Source organism: Dendrobates tinctorius, unplaced genomic scaffold (assembly GCF_039654945.1).
Source record: "Dendrobates tinctorius isolate UK_male_01 unplaced genomic scaffold, ASM3965494v1 ptg000293l, whole genome shotgun sequence".
Classification (NCBI taxonomy): Eukaryota; Metazoa; Chordata; class Amphibia; order Anura; family Dendrobatidae; genus Dendrobates; species Dendrobates tinctorius.
In genome coordinates, this window is record NW_027361960.1 from 7782592 (window position 1) to 7805631 (window position 23040).

General features: G+C 43.7%; 1 protein-coding gene across 3 annotated transcripts in view; it reads left to right on the forward strand.

Moving 5' to 3' along the window:
• The window catches only part of FMN2 (formin 2), a 631532-nt gene that overhangs the window by 263890 nt on the left and 344602 nt on the right, over positions 1–23040 (forward strand). For all 3 annotated transcript variants that reach the window (XR_012226894.1, XM_073560097.1, XM_073560098.1), the window contains exon 8: positions 15075–15136. Coding sequence is in view for 2 of the 3 variants with exons in the window: in XM_073560097.1 (XP_073416198.1) it covers positions 15075–15136 (62 nt within the window). In the remaining variant the exon portion in view is untranslated. The remainder of the gene's footprint in view (positions 1–15074; positions 15137–23040) is intronic.

Here is a 23040-nt window from a genome sequence, read left to right on the forward strand (position 1 = left end):
TGATTGGGTGGATCAAGGAAATGCTGTAGATATAGTATATCTTGACTTCAGTAAAGCATTTGACAAAGTCTCTCATACAATCCTTATTGAAAAAATGACTAAGTATGGAATGGACAAGGCAACTGTTAGGTGGATTCATAACTGGCTTAGTGATCGGACCCAAAGAGTGGTCGTAAATGGCTGCACATCCAGTTGGAAGAATGTCTCAAGTGGGGTACCACAGGGCTCTGTCCTGGGCCCTGTATTGTTCAACATCTTTATCAACGATTTAGATGAAGGAATTGAGGGTAAACTAATTAAATTTGCTGATGACACAAAGCAAGGAGGGATAGCTAATACTAGAGAAGAGAGAGAGAGGATTCAAAAAGGTATAAATAAACTGGAGAAGTGGGCAGCAACTAATAGAATGGTTTTTAACAGGGAAAAATGCAAAGTACTACATCTGGGCAATAAAATTGAAAAAAGCATATACAGAATGGGAGGAATAGGCCTAAGCAACAGCACATGTGAAAAAGATTTGGGTATACTAATAGATCACAGACTGAATATGAGTCAACAGTGTGATGCAGCAGCAAAAAAGGCAAATGCAATTCTAGGATGTATTAACAGAAGCATACAGTCTAGATCACGTGAAGTCATTATTTCCCTCTACTCCTCTTTGGTCAGACCTCATCTGGAATATTGTGTCCAGTTTTGGGCACCACATTTTAAAAAAGACATCAACAAACTGGAGCAAGTTCAGAAAAGAGCAACCAGAATGGTGACCGGTCTGCAAGCCCTGTCTTATGAGGAAAGGTTGCAGGATTTGGGATTGTTTAGTTTGCAAAAGCGAAGACTGAGAGGAGACTTAATAGCTGTCTACAAATATCTAAAGGGCTGTCACATTGTAGAAGGATCATCGTTATTCTCATTTGCACAAGGAAAGACTAGAAGCAATGGGATGAAACTGAATGGGAGGAGACACAGATTAGATATTAGAAAAAACTTTTTGACAGTTAGAGTGATCAATGAGTGGAACAAGCTGCCACGAGAAGTGGTGAGTTCTCCTTCAATGGAAGTCTTCAAACAGAGGCTGGACAGACATCTGACTGGGATGATTTAGCGAATCCTGCTTTGAGCAGGGGTTGAGCAGGGGGTTGGACCAGGTGGCCCAGGAGGTCCCTTCCAACTCTACGATTCTATGATTCTATTATTCTATTCACATCCTACTGCCTCTTTGGTAAATGTTAGCACAGCTGTGCTGCATTATTGAACTAACTAAATATATAAAAGACACAACAGTCAGGACCCCTGATGAAGCCACAATTGGTGGCGAGTCTCAGGACGCTTGGGCTCCACGCCACTTCTGATTGGAAACTAGTGCATAACCAAACTAAGGTTGAGCATTGCCTTCCCTTTATGCGGCTATTTTTTAGCCAATACCACTTTATTTCAATGCGCTTGGTCAAACATGATAGTCTGAGCGGTTGTTAGGGAAATACATGCACTTCTAAGGGATTTGATCAATAACATTGCATTAGTGTGTTATATAGGCCAGATACTGTTTGTGGGCTTTTTGTGCAATTTCTCACAGGTAAATTAGATTATATATATTTATTATAATTGGCTGATATATGGTTTATACCATCTCTTCCTGTGTATATAGCACATGTGGCTTTAATATTTTATTTTTCTGCTATCAATTGCCAATATTTGTATTTTTGGTGTGTGCATTTATTTATGAATGTGAGCCAGTTTATATGCAAAAGCCTTTTATACTGTGGTATGCTGTCTACATACATATTTGGTCTGTTATTGAGATGTTTTTCTGTGGAGGTGGAGTTATGAGGGTTTGGTTCTATTGTGAACCTAGATGTTCAAGTCACATGTGTGACTAACTTTTAATGTTTTTAACAATTGGGTGTTTAGTTGTTTGTCTAAATAAAGATGGTTACAAATTTTTGCTAAATCTTATGTTGGGTGATCCCCATTGTGTGGCCTATTCCTTTTCTCTATCTATTTTTTAATAACAGGGGACGTTGCCAGTGTGAGACAAGTAACTTCCACAGAACAGAGGAACTGAATGTTGTTTTTTGCAAACACATATGCTACAGCTCTGCTGCATTGCAACCCTGTCTGCCTGTGAGATGGAAACTGAAGCTGAGAAGAACCTGCAGATGTGTCAGTTATAATAACACACAGCTCTGCAGTGAGATCAGAGAGCAGCCATTACACATCACACTGGTAACTATTACATGTAACACTGGTAATGCCCTCTTTTATTTAAAAATAATCCCTGGAGGCAGATTCTCATGCAGATCAGTGTCTGGCCCATATACCTTAACATCTTATTTACATATAAGAAAACCATGGCTTTCTCTGTAATAAGACATTGGATCCCAGATATCAAAATATCATTTTATTCAGCTTCCTATGAGGTACATGCCCATATGGTTGGCTTATGAGGTTTGATCCTACTGACAGATTACCTTTAACCCCTTTCCTACATTGTACGTACTATTCCGCCCATGTCACCTGGGACCTAAGTCCCAAGGATGGAATAGTACATCCAGCGTGATGAGCGCCGCTGATTATCACAGCTGACACCCGGCACTGTGTGCCAGGGGTGGTCACGGACCGCCCCCAGCACATTAACCCTGGCACACTGCGATCAAACATGGGGACTCCCTGCGTGCTTTCCTAAGACCCCCGGAGCAGCGCGATGTGCTCACACTGCTCCGAGGGTCTCCTTCCTGCAAGCCCCTGGATCCAATATGGCCATGGGGGGCCTTCTGGGTCCTGCAGGAAGGCGGATTCCTCAGTGCCTGCTGATCTGACAGTGCTCTGCAAAGTGTCAGATCAGCGATCTGATACTATATAGTAATGTCCCACATTGGGACAATATAATAAAGTGTAAGAAAAAAAAAATCATGTGTGAAAATAATTAATAAAAAATTCCTAAATAAAAAAAATAATATATTCCCTAATAAATTCTTTTATTTGTAAAAAAAAAAACAACAAATGTATACATATTTAGTATCGTCGCGTCCGTAACAAATCGCCCTATAAAATTGTCCCTCTTGTGAACCCCTTCAAAAAAAAGGCAAAAAGCAATGCTTTATCATCATACCACTGCACAAAAAGTGCAATAACACGCGATCAAAAACACCAATATAAATAAACATGGTACGGCAGAAAACATCATCTTGTCCCACAAAAAGCGAGCTGCGACACAGCGTCATCAGCAAAAAAATAAAAAAGTTATAGCTCGCAGAATAAAGCGATGCAAAAATAATTTTTTTATATAAAACTGTTTTTTTATTGTATAAAAGTGCCAAAACATAAAGAAATGATATAAATGAGGTGTTTTACCACACGCAGAACGGTGTAAATACCCCCCCAAAAAAAGAAATTCATGAAATGCTGGTTTTTCTTCATTCTGCGTCCCAAAAATCGGAATAAAAAGCGATAAAAAAAGTCACGTGCCCGAACATGGTACCAATAAAAATGTCAACTCGTCCTGCAAAAAATAAGACCTCACATGACTCTGTGGGTCAAAATATGGAGAAATTATAGCTCTCAAAATGTGGTGATGCAAAAACTATTTTTACAATAAAAAGCGTCTTTTAGCGTGTGACAGCTACCAAACATAAAAACCCTCCATAAATAGTAAATCAACCCCCCATTTATCACCCCCTTAGTTAGGGGAAAAATAATAAAATTAAAAAAAAGTATTTATTTCCAATTTCCCGTTCGGGTTAGGGCTGAGGTTAGGGGTGTGTTGGCGTTAGGGTTGGAGTTAGAATTGGGGGGTTTTCACTGTTTAGGCACATCAGGGGCTCTCCAAATGCAACATGGCATCTGATCTCAATTCCAGCCAATTCTGCGTTGAAAAAGTCAAATGGTGCTCCTTCCCTTCCAAGCTCTGCCATGTGCCCAAACAGTGGTTTACCCCCACATATGGGGTATCTGCCTTCCCAGGACAAATTGCAAAACAACTTTTGGGGTCCAATTTCTCCTGTTACCCTTGGAACAATAAAAATTGGGGGTGAAAAGATCATTTTTGTGGAAAAAATATGATTTTTTAATTGTACGGCTGTACGATATAAACTTCTGTGAAGCCCTTGGGGGTTCAAAGTTCTCACCACACATCTAGATAAGTTCCTGGGGGGGGGGTCTAGTTTCCAAAATGGTGTCATTTGTGGGGGTTTCCACTGTTTTGGTACATCAGGGGTTTTCCAATCGCGACATGGTGTCCGATCTCAATTCCAGCCAAAAAAGTCAAATGGCGCTGCTTCCCTTCTGAGCTCTGCCATGTGCCCAAATAGTTGTTTACACCCACATATGGAGTATCAGCGTACTCAGGGCAAATTGCAAAATAACTTTTAGGGTCCTGTTACCCTAGCAAAAATAAAAATTGGGGGTGAAAAGATCATTTTTGTGGAAAAAATTTGATTTTTTAATTGTACCGCTGTACGTTATAAACTTCTCTGAAGCCCTTGTGGGTTCAAAGTTCTCACCACATATCTAAACAAGTTCCTTGGGGGGTCTAGTTTCCAAAATGGGGTCACTTGTGGGGGGTTTCCACTGTTTAGGTACATCAGGGGCTCTCCAAACGTGACATGGCGTCCGATCTGAATTCCAGCCAATTTTGCATTGAAAAAGTCAAACGACGCTCCTTCCCTTCTGAGCTCTGCCATGCGCCGAAACAGTGGTTCCCCCCTACATATCAGGTATCAGCGTACTCAGGACAAACTGCACAATAACTTTTGCAGTCCAATTTCTCCTGTTACCCTTGGTAAAATAAAAAAATGGACCTGAAGTAATTTTTTTGTGAAAAAAAGTTAAATGTTCATTTTTTTTAAACATTCAAAAAATTCCTGTGAAGCACCTGAAGGGTTAATAAACTTCTTGAATGTGGTTTTGAGCACCTTGAGGGGTACAGTTTTTAGAATGGTGTCACTTTTGGGTATTTTCTATCATACAGACCCCTCAGTGACTTCAAATGTGATGTGGTCCATAAAATTAAAAAATTAAAATGGTGTTTTAAAAATGAAAAATCGCTGGTTAACTTTTAACCCTTATAACTTCCTAAAGAAAAAAAAAAAAATTTGCTTCCAAAATTGTGCTGATGTAAAGTAAACATGTAGGAAATGTTAATGATTAAGTTTTTTGTGTGCCATATCTCTCTGATTTAAGGGCATAAAAATTCAAAGTTGGAAAATTGCGAAATTTTCAAAATTTTGGCCAAATTTCCATTTTTTCACAAATAAACGCAAGTTATATGAATGAAATTTTACCACTAACATGAAGTACAATATGTCACAAGAAAACATTGTCAGAATTACTGGGATCCATGGAAGCGTTCCAGAGTTATGACCTCATAAAGAGACAGTGGTCAGAATTGTAAAAATTGGCCTGGTCATTAACATGCAAACCACCCTTGGGGGTAAAGGGGTTAAAGAGTAACTGATCTTTATTTGCTTTTTAAATATTTTTTTCCAGCATGTAAAACTATGAAACATTGCATAATACTTTATTAGGGCATTTGTCCTTATTCCTGAAAAACAATTGCACATAAGTGGCTTCTAACCACTACCATTTCCCAGTCTAATTGCCTGACTTTAGCTGTATTGATATCTGAACTCTTAGAACATACTCGTTTGGAGTACTGATGCTGGCAGTGAAAGGTCAGCACCCAACTGGGTATTCTGCTTATAAGGACAATATCCTGCAGCAGGCTGGACAGACCCTCACTTCCTCCAATGCTTCCAGTTATGGTCTTTTTATTGACATTTCCCTAAGACTTTGTTTATCTTAATTGAGTGTAAGGAGATAGTCCTGTGGGTTAGATCAGCCACATTGCAATGTGTCAAAACCTACAGGAGCGTTGGCTGAACTCACTCTCGGGATAGGCCTATTGCTATAGATAGTTCTGAGAAGCAGGACGCTTGGAGGAGGACACAAGTGCTGATTCTTCCATTTTTAGCATCAGTACTCCAAATGAGTTTATGGTTTGGAAGTCACTTACGTGCAACTTTTTTTTACAGGAATGAAGACAAATTCTCTAAAGGGAATCTGATTTTTGTGTAGTATGCGAATAGTATACTGAAATAGGGCTTGGGCAGCCCTTTCAGGATATGTAACTTTTATTTCTCTATGTGGCCCCCTTGTGTTCCTGTAGGCTGCAAACAAATTTATTGTCTCTCTGGAGCAAGTCAAACATGTAAATTACAAATGAATATTCACTCATTCCTCTGCCTATAGTACCAACCACCCCTCCCGGGCCGGCCTCAATGATTCAGTCAGACTGCTGTGTTACTCGCCGGAGGATCGCACCTCAATCCTCTTACTGTCTGTCTGCTCTCCTGACATCAGCAAGACAGCATGTATTTCTATGCAGCTGTAAAGCGGCCAGGGTAGTAGTCGTGGTGAGGTGCTGTTGGATTCCCACACCCTGGCACCCCACAAAGGAAACATAAAGTAGAACACTCACTTTAGGTTCTGGGGTCCCTTCTGCTTCAGCCATCCCGACTCCAGATTCTCAATTCTCATAAACGACCCCAGAGTCCATGTCCATGCTTAACAGTTCAACTTTACTTAATAACAGGCTTCTTGACACAGATGTAGTCTCTGCCTAGTCCTGGCATTCCCTGCCTTGCTGGACAATCTCTGTTCCATCTTGGCAATCTCTCTCTCGCTGGAAAATCACTGTCCCATCCTGGCAATCTCTGCCTTGCTGGACAATCTCTGTCCCATCTGACATTCTCTGTCTTTCAAGGCAATCTCTGCCTCGCTGGTCAATCTCTGTCCCATCTGACATTCTCTGCCTCGCTGGACAATCTCTATCCCTTCTGCAGCGTCTGTTCATTTAGGTCCAACAGCTTCCTCCCATTTCCCTTCTCCGGTTTCAATAGGAAAAGGTAAAAGGCTTGCCATCTCAGCTTCGCCTAATCCCCACCGTAGGCCCCGGATCCTCCTTGGAATTGTTACCGATTAAGGTGGTGACCACTTGCACTCCACTCAGCCTGGGGTCCCTTTTTGCCTCAGCAAATTCACCCCCACGGCTATCTGACTGCTTTCACTGCTGCATTACTACTTATTGCCCTGGGCATGGCTGCCCAGGCTCTGCTCACTAACTAGGAAATCCCATCACTATATTCCACTGTTCTGTTCTACACCCAGATGTAACTCCTCCCAGCCTGAAAAACTTCTTATGCTAACTATGCTATTCTAACACTCGCATTCTCTATCTCTAGTATGTCCCACTATTCTATGCCCACTACTGTCCTATGCTACTGCTACATTCTACTCTATTCTATCCCTGATCCTATACACAACACATATCTAGGACATACACATTACAGCAACAGTAAATGAATACATTAACAGTCATAAACCCTAGGGAACCGCACACATGTAATGTGAATACTCTTCAAAGAGGGGGAGGCATATGACTGCCTCTGTCACCCCCACTTACACAACTGTCACTTTCAGGTCAGGAGAGCAGTCAGTCAGTTTGAGGATTGCGATGTGATCCTCGGGCATATGGCACTCTGATGGAGTCAGTGACAATGGTAGAAGGGTGGTCAGGATTATGGATGGGGGAGAAGGGGTAAACATTCAATTTACATATGCCAGCTCAAGACAAGAAAAGAGAAATAACAGTTACATATCCTGAAAGGGTTGCCTAAGCCCTATTTCAGGATACTATTGGGATACTACACAAAATGACAGATTCTCTTTAATAAAGTTATTTGCAAAGTTCCATGACTTTCCATTCTGGAGAAAATTCTTAAAGAAAAAAATAAAGATTAGATTCTCTTTAATTATTGCCCTTTAGCTTTCAAGTATGCTCATTGTCTAACCACTTTACAGCTATCAAAACTGACAAAGGCTTTGCTTTCTTATTGTTGATAAAATGTGTTGTCATTTTCTGATTTGTAAAATTTTTACATTTTCAAAACAAGTTTGAAAAAGAAAACTACAAAATCTTTAAATAGTAACCATTGTTTTTATTTTTTATTTCATAAATAAATACAATACAAGAAAATCAACAACTTCGTTATATATCTTATTTAAAAAAATCTGATTATTTTTCCTCACGGACTGACCTCGCTTTCAATTCATGGATAATATCTGTATTCAATAAACAGATTTTCACAACACAGAGATACAGTAGGTGACAGATGGAGTTTTTAAAAGTCTATGGACCATGGCGGAGATGCTAGAGGCGCAGACACAGACATTCTGCTGAAAGTAAATATGACATGACAGTTCGGTTCTGTGACGTCCGCCTGCGGGTCTGGGCTGCAGCCAGGCAACACCCCGAGAAACACTGATACCCTTTACCCCTATACAGGGATCTGGATTTATAGCAGAGCCCAGGAGGCGCTGTCTGAATAGGAGCAGTGACCAGAGCAGGACGGTCGCCAGAAAGGTGTTCCAATACAGGACACAAACGTGGAGATATGCGAGTCTAAACCAGTCGGGCAGCAATGGTACAAAAACGGTAGACAGAAGCAGAGTCAGATTCAGGCCGAGAGTCATGAACCAGGAGAGTAGCAGAGGTACAGAATCGTTAGGCAGAAGCAGAGTCAGATTCAGGCCGAGAGTCATAAACCAGGAGAGTAGCAGAGGTACAGAATCGTTAGGCAGAAGCAGAGTCAGATTCAGGCCGAAAGTCATAAACCAGGAGAGTCGCAGAGGTACAGAATCGTTAGGCAGAAGGAGAGTCAGAAGTCCAGGCCAAAGTCAGTCAGTCAGAAAGCAATTCACACAGTAACACACAGGGGAACCAAGAATATATCCGGCGGCTTGCAAGACCAGTCCCAAGGTATTTCAGGGATCAGGTCACCCCTCATAGGTTCCTGGACTGATGATGTCATCAGTACCGCCCCCAGGACCAGGCCAGATGGAGATGCAGTAACCTCTTGATGACTGACAGAGGGGTGGAGCCTGCGTCCACCAGATGCCTGCGCAGGTGCCCTTACTCTGTCAGCACCATAACTCCCGGGCGAGCCATGGCGCCTCCTAGTGACCGCGACAGGAGCAGCAGACCCAGAATTTAACGGCGACGTGACAGACCGGCGCCTCCTAGAGGCTAAAGCCGGGACAGTAGGCTCTGAGCCTGACGTGACAGAACCACGGCCCTGTCCAGTGACCGAGGCAGGAACAGCCGTCCCTGAGTCTGACGATAAAGTGGCGGTCCGGCGCCTCCTAGAGGCCGCGACTGGAACAGCAGGCCCCAAGTCTGGTGGAAACGTGACAGTACCCCCCCTCCAAGAGGGGCCTCCGGACCCTCAAAGCCCGGTTTATCAGGGTGAAGGAGGTGAAACCTTCTAATCAACCCCTTGGCATGAATGTCACTAGCGGGGACCCAGGACCTCTCCTCTGGGCCATAGCCTTTCCAATGAACTAAATATTGCACAGACTTTCTCACTAAACGGGAATCAAGGATGCCCTGGACTTCGTACTCCAAGGCACCCTTGACCAAAACTGGAGGAGGAGGGGACTGGACGGGATGAATTGGGGAGCGGTACACCTTGAGAAGGGATTTGTGGAAAACATTAGGAATTTTAAAAGACTGAGGGAGCCTTAAACGAAAGGCTACCGGGTTAATTACTTCGAATATCTCGTAGGGACCAATAAACCTGGGCCCCAGTTTGGCAGATGGCACCTTAAGCTTAATGTTTCTGGTAGACAGCCAAACTTTGTCCCCAACTCCTAGGTGCGGCCCCGTGGACCTCTGTTTATTTGCGGCCGAAGCCTGCCTGACCTGGGACCCTTTCAAGTTTGTGTTCACCTCCGACCAGATTGTCCTTAAGTGACGTATGGAATTCTCTACTCCCGGAAGCTCCGACATCTTGGCCGAAAATGAACCAAAACGTGGGTGCAAACCATGATTGCAGAAGAACGGGGTGGTTTTGATAGATTCCTGGTACTGGTTATTTAGAGCGAACTCAGCTAATGGGAGATGTTCCGCCCAATTAGACTGATGTTCCGAGACATAGCAGCGAAGATATTGCTCTAGAGCCTGGTTGGTACGCTCCGTTTGACCATTGGTCTCAGGGTGGTAAGCGGAGGAGAAGGATAATTCAATACCAATACGTTTGCAGAATGCTCTCCAGAATTTGGAAACAAACTGGGTACCTCGGTCGGACACGATATTCTCTGGAGCGCCATGCAGCCTTATTACATGAACAATAAACAACTTACTCAGAGTTTCTGAATTAGGTAATCCAGAGAGGGGAACGAAATGACATTGCTTACTGAACCTGTCCACCACCACCCAGATACATGTCTTCCCCTCTGAGGGTGGTAGGTCAGTAATGAAGTCCATGGAGATGTGGGTCCATGGACTCTCTGGAGCGGGCAAGGACTGGAGCCAGCCGGCAGGCCGATTGTGAGGGGACTTGGCGCGAGCACAGATTTCACAAGCTAGTACATAATCCTTGCAGTCCTTAACTACCGTTGGCCACCAAAAACTCCTAGTCACAAGCCTGGCGGTATTATTGACCCCAGGATGGCCTGCCAGGACGGAGTCGTGCGACTCCTTCAGAACTTGTAGGCGAAACGGCGCTGGAACAAACAATTTCTGGGGGGGCGTCGAGTCAGGGGCTGGTTCTGGGGACCTACGGATCTCCTCCAGAAGGTCCAGAGACACCGCCGACACAACAATACCATTGGCCAGTATTGGAACTGGCTCCGAGTCCTCAGCCTGTGAGGGGCAGAAACTTCGAGAGAGAGCATCAGCCCTCACATTTTTGGTACCAGGACGAAAGGTTATTAAGAAATCAAACCTAGAGAAGAACAAGGCCCACCTCGCTTGTCTAGGATTTAATCTTTTAGCTGACTCCAGGTAAGTCAGATTCTTGTGATCTGTAATCACAGTGATCTTATGTTTGGCGCCTTCGAGGAAGTGGCGCCATTCCTCGAAGGCCCATTTGATCGCCAATAACTCCCGATTACCTATATCGTAATTCTTCTCAGTGGCAGAGAATTTGCGGGAGAAAAAGGCACATGGGCGAAGCTGAGTGAGTGATGCAGTGCCTTGCGACAGCACTGCTCCAACTCCGACCTCAGAGGCGTCCACCTCTACAATAAACGGGCGGTCCAGATCAGGCTGAACCAAAACTGGGTTGGCTACAAAGCACTCTTTTAATGTAGCAAAAGCCTGAATTGCCTCAGGGTTCCAATTGGTCACGTCTGCCCCTTTTCGGGTCAAATCCGTGAGTGGTTTAGCAATTTCGGAGAAACCCCTGATGAATTTTCGGTAATAATTTGCAAACCCTAAAAATCGCTGCAGCGCTTTTAGCAACTTGGGTTGCACCCAAGTTTTAATAGGTTGGATCTTGGCAGGATCCATACGGAAGCCTGTGCTTGAAACCACATATCCTAAAAATTGTACCTCCTCCGCAAAAAAAACACATTTCTCCAGTTTAGCAAACAGGGAGTGTTCTCGCAGTCTCTGCAGTACAGAGCGAACGTGCTGAGCATGTGTCACAGGGTCAGCAGAATAAATCAAAATGTCATCTAAATACACGACGACATACACCCCACAAATGTCCCTGAAAATGTCATTTACAAAGTGCTGGAACACGGCAGGTGCGTTACTGAGTCCGAAGGGCATTACCAGGTACTCAAAGTGGCCAAGAGGGGTATTAAAGGCTGTTTTCCACTCATCCCCGTCTCTTATGCGGACTAGATTGTATGCCCCCCGGAGGTCCAGTTTAGTAAACCAACGGGCTCCCATTAGCTGATTAAAAAGATCAGGGATGAGTGGAAGCGGGTACTGGTTCTTTATAGTGATTGCATTCAATTCCCGGTAGTCAATGCAGGGTCTGAGACCACCATCTTTCTTTTCTACAAAGAAGAAGCCAGCTCCAACTGGTGAAATGGACGGTCTAATAAACCCCTTTTTTAAGCTATCAGCTATGTACTCGTTCATAGCCTGACGCTCTGGACCTGAGAGATTAAATATTCTCCCTTTTGGGAAACGGGCATCTGGAATCAGATCTATAGGGCAATCATACTTTCTGTGAGGGGGTAGCTTTTCAGATTTTGCAATAGAAAAGACATCCTCAAAATCTCTGAAGGCAAACGGTATGTGGAGGGGTTTAACTTTAACTTGGTTTACTGTTAGCGACATGCAGTTTTCCTGACAGTGTGAACTCCAGCGTATAACATCGCCTAGGTGCCAGTCGATGACTGGATTATGCTGGCGTAGCCATGGCATCCCCAAAATGACTGCAGCAGACAAATTATCCATCACAAAAAATGACATAACCTCGGTATGCAATGCTCCCACCGACATAGTGATTTTGTCAGTAACAAATTTAACCCCCTCCTGGACAATAGATGTGCCATTAATAGCCGTAGTTTTTATAGGGGCATTAAGTCTTAATAGGGGTACACCGAGACTTTTAGCAACCAAAGAATCCATAAAATTCCCTTCAGATCCACAATCCACATATGCGTTCACACACTGAGATTTCTGACCAAAAGAAAGGGCAATAGGCAATAAAACTTTAGCCGCATCTGCGGGCAATACCTGTGCCCCTGGCAACCATAGCCAGAGTTGCCCAGAGGCCGATGTCTCAGTAGTATGGATCTCTGACGCTCAGCTCTCTCTCTGAAGGCTCCAGACTGCAGCATACTGGTGCAGGAAGATGAAAGTGCTCCTTCAGGCTGTGCACTGAAACAGGTGTTTAGGCCAGAAATCAGCTCAGTCAGAAGAAGGGAGAGAAAAAAAAAAGTTCAGGGAGACTGCTTTTGTATATGCTGGATATATACACAAGAAGCAGTTTTTTTTTATATGGCCGGATATAATGTGACGTCCGCCTGCGGGTCTGGGCTGCAGCCAGGCAACACCCCGAGAAACACTGATACCCTTTACCCCTATACAGGGATCTGGATTTATAGCAGAGCCCAGGAGGCGCTGTCTGAATAGGAGCAGTGACCAGAGCAGGACGGTCGCCAGAAAGGTGTTCCAATACAGGACACAAACGTGGAGATATGCGAGTCTAAACCAGTCGGGCAGCAATGGTACAAAAACGGTAGACAGAAGCAGAGTCAGATTCAGGCCGAGAGTCATAAACCAGGAGAGTAGCAGAGGTACAGAATCGTTAGGCAGAAGCAGAGTCAGATTCAGGCCGAAAGTCATAAACCAGGAGAGTCGCAGAGGTACAGAATCGTTAGGCAGAAGGAGAGTCAGAAGTCCAGGCCAAAGTCAGTCAGTCAGAAAGCAATTCACACAGTAACACACAGGGGAACCAAGAATATATCCGGCGGCTTGCAAGACCAGTCCCAAGGTATTTCAGGGATCAGGTCACCCCTCATAGGTTCCTGGACTGATGATGTCATCAGTACCGCCCCCAGGACCAGGCCAGATGGAGATGCAGTAACCTCTTGATGACTGACAGAGGGGTGGAGCCTGCGTCCACCAGATGCCTGCGCAGGTGCCCTTACTCTGTCAGCACCATAACTCCCGGGCGAGCCATGGCGCCTCCTAGTGACCGCGACAGGAGCAGCAGACCCAGAATTTAACGGCGACGTGACAGACCGGCGCCTCCTAGAGGCTAAAGCCGGGACAGTAGGCTCTGAGCCTGATGTGACAGAACCACGGCCCTGTCCAGTGGCCGAGGCAGGAACAGCCATCCCTGAGTCTGACGATAAAGTGGCGGTCCGGCGCCTCCTAGAGGCCGCGACCGGAACAGCAGGCCCTAAGTCTGGCGGAAACGTGACAGGTTCCTTATAGAACTTTATGAGCAGCAACTGCCATCTCCTATCTCAGTAATGGGAAAGTCTGTGTTCACTGGCAAGGAGGAGAAAGAAGTGGATTTATTTAATACTAGCTGAAGAGCCTGGCTTTGCCTTGGCATAGTAACCAACTGTGGTTAGTTATAACAAATTATAATGATTATATTGCACATAAAAACCGTGCATCTTATCCTATCCTGTGGGATACTCACTTCTGAGCCGTGTATCTAATCCTATCCTGTGTGATACTGCCTGCTGAGCTGTGTATCTATTCCTATCCTGTGTGATACTGCTGAGCTGTGTATCTAATCCTATCCTGTGTGATACTGACTGCTGAGCCGTGTATCTAATCCTATCCTGTGTGATACTGCCTGCTGAGCTGTGTATCTAATCCTATCCTGTGTGATACTGCCTGCTGAGCCGTGTATCTAATCCTATCCTGTGTGATACTGGGCTCCCCCTGCAGTCTGTGTCAGAGGGTGGTCTGTGTTGGCACGGTAATAAATTGTTATTTCCAGCTTTACAGAAGGACGATAGCATCATATAAATGATAAGAATAATAGGCCTCAGTTACCACAACTGTCTACAAAGAAAACTGTTGCTGATAGCAACCAATCACAGCTAATTTTTCATCTTTTAAACATCTCTGGGACAGCGTGGCGAGTTTTGAGTGGCGACTTTTGTGTTTCGACTTTTATGTGGCGAGGTTGGTGTATGTGTGGTGAAATGTGTGCGGAGGGTGGTATATGTTTTGAAGCACGTGGTAGTGTGTGGCGCATTTTGTGTGTGTGTTCATATCCCCGAGTGTGGTGAGTATCCCATGTCAGGGCCCGACCTTAGCAACTGTACGGTATATACTCTTTGGCGCCATCGCTCTCATTCTTTAAGTCCCACTTGTTCACATCTGGCAGCTGTCAATTTGCCTCCAACACGTTTCCTTTCACTTTTTCCCCATTATGTAGAGCAAAATTGTTTGGTGAATTGGAACACGCGGGGTTAAAATTTCGCCTCACAACATAGCCTATGACGCTCTCGGGGTCCAGACGTGTGACTGTGCCAAGTTTTGTGGCTGTAGCTGTGACGGTGCGGATGCCAATCCCGGACATACATACATACATACACACCCACATTGAGCTTTATATATTAGATGATATATTAGAAAGATTTTTTTTAAAGTGCATTTCTGCATTTATGTTTTAAATTGCGATATATAATAGGTTTTTAAATGTATTATTACAACTAAATATTTGCTTTTAACCAATGTTTAATAACTGTTTAAAAACCTTTGCAATGCAAAAACAATTACATTTAATATTTTATTTTTATTTATTTAGCTGTTTTGAAAATGGACTATTCGGTGGTTGATTTAGAAACTCTTCAAGCTTTATATGAAAATGTAAGTATAGTCTGCAAACCCATTTGAATAGAAACAACACTCCAGGGAAGCTATATTTGCCTCAGCATATGTATAACAGTTGCTGAATATTTAGTTTTTTAATAATTTTCAAATAGAAAGACAATAAACAATTGACAACAGTTAAAACAATACTAGCAAATAATATAAACCATTTCCATTCAAATACAAATGTCATTCATACAAGTGATAGGAAAAATAAATTTACGGAATAGTTATATGTAATGAAGTCCAGTTAAATGCTTCAGTACTAGCAGGACATAGGTAGGTGATTGTGTAAAATCTGACATATATGATGCTTATAGAACAAGGCAATTAGAAAAAAGCAAATAAAGAAAACTAGTAAGATAGGGGGAGATCAAAGTTGTGTGCCTGTGAGGGACCTCTCACGGACAAGCCTTGAGATGGGGAAGTCAAGGAGTCAGAGGTCAAAAGCCAGGAGGATACGTCAAAGACAAAGGGAAGAAACAAACGGATAGTCAGAGGCAGGAAACTAAGGTCAGTGTGCGTCAATGGCAAAAGGGTATACTCATACAAATGAGTAGTCAAAAGGCAAAACCAAGGTCTGGCAACAAAGATCAGAAAACAGAGCAAACACGACTGAGGAAGGCTACAACTTGCAATGGTCTGACAATTGCCAGCCAGCTAAATAGCCAGGTAATCCCCCTGAGCGAGTGACACCTGAAACAAACCCCATAGGCCTAGCCAGATTGGACAGCTGGACTGTCCTTCATAATACTGACAGCCCAGCATGCCTCTTCATCAGATTGGACAACTGGGCTGTCACTCACAATACTGACAGCCCAGCATGCCCTAGACCCTATAGGGTGACTGAACTGTCACTCACAGCATCTTTAGGACACAGTGAGTTATAGTAATTTGACAGTCTGATATTTAACTTTGTCTCACTAGATATTTAAAGGCCCTCACATATTAGATAGCTGTTAGCTGAATTAGGGCTTAGCTGACTCTTATCTATCCAACTTACCCAAGCACACACACGTTTGTTCGAGCGCTTTTGTGTTCTCTATAGAAACTAGGAGCAAAAAAAGCACAAATTGGGTCTTATCTGAGAATAACAAATATGCAAATGAAAGATATGCTAACCTGATAAGGTTGTGTGACACACAACCATGAATACCAATAAAAACAGATGCTGCAGATCCACGGGTCTTCTGACCAGGAAAGAATTAAAAAGAAGACAAATGTGGCTTATCCACGCTGCTGGTAGACAATGAAGATCCAAATGTAAAGTATAATAAATAATTTTTTATTTCAGTTTTTATTTATTATTGACTAAAAAATCTGAAGTAAAAAATCCTTTCTTATACTTACATTTGGATTTTCATTGCCTACCAGCAGCATGGATAATCCACATTTGGCTCTTTTTTTCCTTTGTGTTCACTTTGTGTTAGGTAGAACAAAAGGATTGGTCATTGAAATTCCAATGTGCTGCATACTGAACAAATGCCTGTACATAGGCTGTAGCCACAGACCACACATCTATCCTAATACAGATTAGCTAACAGGTAGCCCCACAGCAAGACCTAAGTGAAATAAATGGCACATCATTATTATTATTTGCTGTATGCACTGACTAACATCAGTTCTGAACTCCTTACTGAAATAGTTACTTTGAATTTAGATTTGCTTTTGAAAAAAAGACTATACAACAGCACACTAAGACATGCAAAAATGTACTATTCAAAACAAGGTTTGATGTTGCCAATTCCTTTATTGCATAGTCTCTGATTTTAACTCGTTTTATTTTCCTATCACTGGTGTTATGTGTCCACTTTCCTAGTCCCTTCTGTGGTTTATTCAACTATTTTGAATAGTCTTAAGTGGCTACGTGCTCCAATATCACTGTACTTTGCCTGTATTACTACTTTTGTGCCATGCCAAGGGGATTTGATACATAAACATCTATATTTGATGTACTTTCTTCAAGTTACTATTAAAAAGAGGGTTTTGCAATGTACAGTCTGTGTGAATAGGAATAGACTGTTCACTTCCAGGACCTAAAATTGTTTAAACTCGGTGAAGTTACTCAAAAGGAACCTGTCATGTGAAAAAAAAGCTATTAACCTGCAGATATGGGGTTAATCTGCAGGTTAATAGTGTTGTAACCCCGCCCGCGCCAGAATAATTATGACCCGCTGCTGGGAGAAAATGAACCTTTTTACTCCCGGCAGGGTTCGGATTTCAGTTACGGTGTTGCTCCGGCATGGGTTCAATTGCCATTCTATGTATAGAGATCAACGGCTGTAGCTGTGCCCTCCTCACACTGATTAACAGCAGCTCAGCATTAGGGCTAGCTGTCAGTTAGTGCCTGGGGCGTGGTTACAGCCACTGCTCTCTATACTCAGAGTGGTGATTGAACCTGCCCTTGCATCACCACTGTGACTGAAACCAGGACCCTGCTGGCAGGAATAAAGTTCATTTCCTCCCGGCATCAGAGGTCTAAGTGTTGGTCCCAGGTATATCTACAAGCTAATAGTGTTTTTTCATGCTACAGGTTCTTTTAAGGCACTAGTGAACAGCTAATTCTAAGGGTACCGTTACACTTAGCGATGCACCAGCGATCCCGACAACGATATGGATCGCTGGTGCATCGCTAAGTGGTCGCTAGTGAGCTGCCACACAGGCAGATCTCACTAGCGACATAGCAGGGGTCGGGGGTCGCTACTTACCTGTCAGACGCGGCGATCCTGACGTCCTCCCGCCCGCCTCCACTCCTCACTCGTCGGCGCCACAGGAAGCGCAGCAGGAAGTGGCCGGCGAGGAATGGTCCAGGGAGTTCTCACGCAACCAACGATGAGCAGCGGGGGAGCCGGTCGGAGGTAAGTATCACATGCAGCGATATCGCTAGCAATATCGCTGCTACGTCACAAAATCGGTGACTTTACAGCGATATTGCTAGCGATATCGCAGTGTGTAACAGGGGCTTTAGAGATCGCATTTACAGGTACTTATACCTCCCCAATTACTTCAAACCAAAATTAGGGTGTGTAAATGGCCATTGATAAGATTGAAATCTGTCTTATCTGCCATAAAATTGATCTGACATTGTTATGCTTAGGAATCCATCTGCCAAACACAACTAATGTAACAGGTAAACAGATATCTGAAATACAACCTTAAAAAGTCACAGACCAATTCAAGTGCTTTTGAAAAGTTGCTATAATTATTCTTTCCTTACATCATATAAAAATTGTATACACAATTATAATGATCCACGCAACAATTAATTACAAGATCTTGAATAGAGATGAACGAACATGTTCAGAAAACAATCGCCAATCTCAAATTCTGCACATTCAGATTTGTGTTCACTTTCACGAGCATTTTTACTTAAAAGTTGGCTAAATTCGATCACATTTTGGTAAATCGTCGTGTTTCCACTAATGCTTTTGTTATTACTTTAGCTAGGAGAGTGGTGCTGTATGATGAGGCAGGGGGAGGTGTTTGATAAGCGGAGGGGGTGTGGAGAGGTTAGAGGATCGTGTGAAGAGATTACAGGAGTGGCAGACTTTTTTTCCCCTCAACATTATTCCAGCAACCAATCAGGGCGCAGAAACGACACAGCATCATGGCAAGGTCTTCTGTGATTGGTTGCTGAAATCACATAGCTCTGGTCATGTAAAAAGCGGAAATCTTGTTTTGCTTGTACCATTGTCTCAGAGTCACAATGCAGAGAGGTCATTCCTGCGCTAGTGCTGGTGCTGAAAGTGAACATGTCAGTTAAATAGATAGGATTCTATCTTGTGTGAAATCGATCTTTCAGCATTGAAGTAGATTGTGCAAAAATTGTATGGAAATGTCCGGAAGTCCCATTATCTACTCCAAATCGTTTGTGATAAAACTGTGTTTCAGTGGCAAATCAGAAGGCCAGATTTTCATGTAAAAATTGTTAGACCTAATATTGGGGTGCAGCCTCAAGGCCCAATTAGCTACTCCAAATCGTTTGTGATAAAACTGTGTTTGAGTGGCAAATCAGAAGGCCAGATTTCCACACGTAAAAATCTTTAGGCCTAATATTGTGGTGCTTTCACGATGCCCAATTAGCTACTCCAAATTTTTGTGATAAAACTGTGTTTCAGAGACAAATCAGGCCACATTTTCACCTAAAAATCATTAGGTATAACAGTGCTTTTCAGGCACACTATCTAAGAAAATAAATAGTGATTGTTCATTTAGTGACAGGTGACTGACAGCTGTGGGACTAAAATTGTGAAACAACAAGTAACAAGAGTGGGAGAAAGCGAGGTCGTGGGGGAAGAGGAAATAGGCTTGCTGTTCGACGTGTACATGAGTTAGGTGTTAATGTAAATGAAAGCTCAACTGAACAAACACTATCTCGTCCTATCCAAAGACCACTGGCAACATCTGTTACTGGCCGAGCTACTCGACTCCCTTTTTTTGGCAGCCACACAGTGGAACACCTTGTAGATGAGGCTCAGAAATAGCATGTGCTATAGTGAATGACAATGATCCTGATGAGACTCAGACATCAGAGGCGCATGCGGACTGTAGTGTGCTGTCAAGGCAGGAAGAGGAGGAGGGTGACTCTCGGGGTGAGGAGTGTGAGAACAAAGACTATAACGATGTAAATTACACTTGGTGTGAACCCAGAGATATGCAGTTGAGTAGCTCAGCAGATGAGGTGGAGGAAGATGAGGAGGTCACCTTGCAGCTTCCGAACACAGACACGAAGTGATGCATCCACAACAAGAACTGCATCCTCAGCCCCAACTCTGGCTGTGGCCAGCAGCGGTCGCATGTGTGCAGTTAGCAAGGGCGCAAGGGTTGCCTAGCCTGGGCATTTTTTGAGAGTGAAAAGGATGACCCAACACGTGTTATATGTCAAATTTGCATAAAAAACTCAGTAGAGGCAAAAATTTGACAACTACATGCATGATTTGGCACATGCGCGATCAATATGCCTTAATGTGGGAATCTCACTGTGCTAAAATGAGGACTAGCAGGCTTCGACAACTACTGGCCGTCCCATGAACCACATCTGCTGCTTCTTCCTCCTCCATTACTGTGCCAAGTCTTCTCACACAGGTTTCCAGTCGCAGAAACTATAATTGTTTACCTACTAGAGTCGGGGTGATTGAGAGCCCATCAGCTGTAACGGAAGTAGACATGACTGTTGCTTTTGTGTCACCAAGTCCAACACATCTTTCTCAATCCACCATAACATCTCCACCTGCACCATACTCACAATCCAGTAGTTTGTCTTGTTCTCTGTACTCCGCTTAGCATAGCAGCCAGCCCTCAGTCCTGCAGTTATGGTCACGTGAAATAATGTTTTCTCCTACACATGGCAAAGCTAAGAGCTTGAACTACACCATCTCCAATCTGTTGGCCATGGAAATGCTGCCTTTCTGCCTGGTAGATACAGATGGTTTCAGAAAGTTGATGGTCATTTGTTGTGAGTTCATTTTCCCCTTCACCATTGAGGTCTGATGAACTCCCTCTTCTGGTGAAGGAAGGTAGTGAGGCTGATTACCAAGCACCTGGGCAGGATGATGATGACTGGGTGACGGGAATTACTGACTGGATATAAGGCAGCCGACGCCCTTCTGCCTTGCTGGTGATCTCTCTGAGGGATTCTAGGAGACCAGTCTGATTCCTGCTCCTCAAAAGCTAAGTTTTCTGCTCTACTTTTTGCATTTGTGTTTTGGGTTTGGTTTGATAGGGTTTTGGCAGATTACAGACAGCAGCTTTTCTATCCTGCCCTATCTAGTTAGCTTGGGCTCCATCATTTGCTCAGCCTATCTTTCTATCTGTGTGAGTGTTTTTTCATCTTGCTTCACCGTCATTATATGTTGGGGGCTGCCTATTGCTTTGGGGTCTGCTCTGGGGCAGTTTAGATTTCCCTTTCTGTCTTTAGGCTATGTAGTTCTCCGGCTGTGATCGAGGGGTCTAGGGCACCGTAGGAACCCCCCACGGCTACTGCTAGTTGTTGATAGGTTCAGGGGTCTGCAATCCGATAGCTGCCAACTTCTCTGGTTTTCTGGACTTAGCTAGTATTTCTGTTTTTGCCTCCTACGGTGACTCATTCATAACAGAATCACCAGCCTTACCGCAGATCCTAGGGTACTCAATAGCAGGAAAGAATTGTAAAAAAAAAAAAAGTGTGTATATTTTTTCCTCTATATCTCTGAGGCCGTAGGGGGAATTTTTTTTTCTCTCAATGGAGATAAAGCAATTGTCTGATTGTGTGGAGCAGCTCGCTGCGGAAGTGTGGGGAATTTCCGCCTACCTTGCTCATTCACATGCTGCTGAACCAAAGATCCCTACTCCTGATGTGTTTTTTGGGGATCGGTCTAAATTTTTGGAGTTCAAAAATAATTGTAAATTATTTTTTGCCTTGAAGCCTAACTCGTCAGGGAGCTCCGCGCAGCAGGTTAAAATTGTCATCTCTTTGCTGCGTGGCGATCCCCAGGATTGGGCGTTTTCTTTGAAACCAGATGATCCTATTCTGACTAATGTGAATGCATTTTTTCAAGCCTTGGGGTTGTTGTATGACGAACCTAATGCTATTGATCAGGCTGAAAAGACCCTGTTGGCATTGAGCAAGGGTCGAGATTCTGCAGAATTGTACTGTCAAAAATTCCGAAAGTGGGCAGTCCTTACTACCTGGAATGATATTGCCTTGGCAGCTCTCTTTCGGAAGGGTTTGTCAGAAGCCGTAAAAGATACTATGGTGGGATTTCCTGTTCCCTCTGGTCTCGACGATTCTATGTCATTAGCCATTCAGGTTGACCGGCGTTTACGTGAACGCAGGACTGCATGAGAGGTGCTGCCACCTGTTGAACAAATGTGTGAACCTATGCAATGTGATAGAGTTTTGTCCAGGGAGCAACGTCAGGAGTTCAGAAGGCGTAATAAGCTGTGTATTTTTGTGGAGATGCCTCGCATATTATTTCTGTCTGTCCTAAACAAGAGAAACGTTTTGCACACACGTTTTCTGTGGGTGGCGTTCAACCTAAGTTTCTTCTGGCAATTACTCTGATCTGCTCCCTGTCCACATTTTCCGCCAAGGCTTTTGTGGATTCGGGAGCAGACCTGAACCTAATGGACTTGGATTTTGCTAAACGTTGTGGATTTCCTATGACACCTCTGCGGACGCCTATTTCTTTGAGGGGGATTGATGCTACTCCTTTGGAGAAAAATAAACCTCAGTTTTGGACCCAGGTGGTAATGCAGGTCGCCCCAGACCATCAAGAAAATTGCAGATTTTTGGTGTTGCATAATTTGCATGATACCATTGTTCTGGGGTTTCCCTGGTTGAAAATTCATAATCCAGTTTTGGATTGGAAATCTGTGTCTGTGGTGAGTTGGGGTTGTCGGTGTGCCCTTAGTGAGGCTCCGTTTTTTTCCACCTCTCCTCAGTCGCATGATGTTCCTGACTATTTGGCGGATTTTTATGATGTATTTAGTGAGAATGAGTCTGCGTCTTTGCCTCCTCATAGGAGTTATGACTGTGCAATTGAACTGAGCCCGGGGTGTAAATTTCCCAAGGGTCGGCTCTTCAATTTATCTGTACCCGAGCACGAGGCTATGCGATCCTATATTAAGGAGGCATTGGAGAAGGGTCATATTAGACCATCCTCTTCACCCTTAGGTGCTGGGATTTTTTTTCGTGGCCAAAAAGGATGGTTCATTAAGGCCTTGTATTGATTATCGTGCCCTCAACAAAATTACTATTAAATATCAGTATCCGTTACCCCTGATTTCGGATCTATTCTCCAGAGTTAAAGGTGCTTGCTGGTTTACCAAGCTTGACCTCAGGGGGGCGTATAATCTTATCCGCATTAAGCATGGGGATGAATGGTAGATGGCGTTTAATACTCCGGAGGGTCATTTTGAGT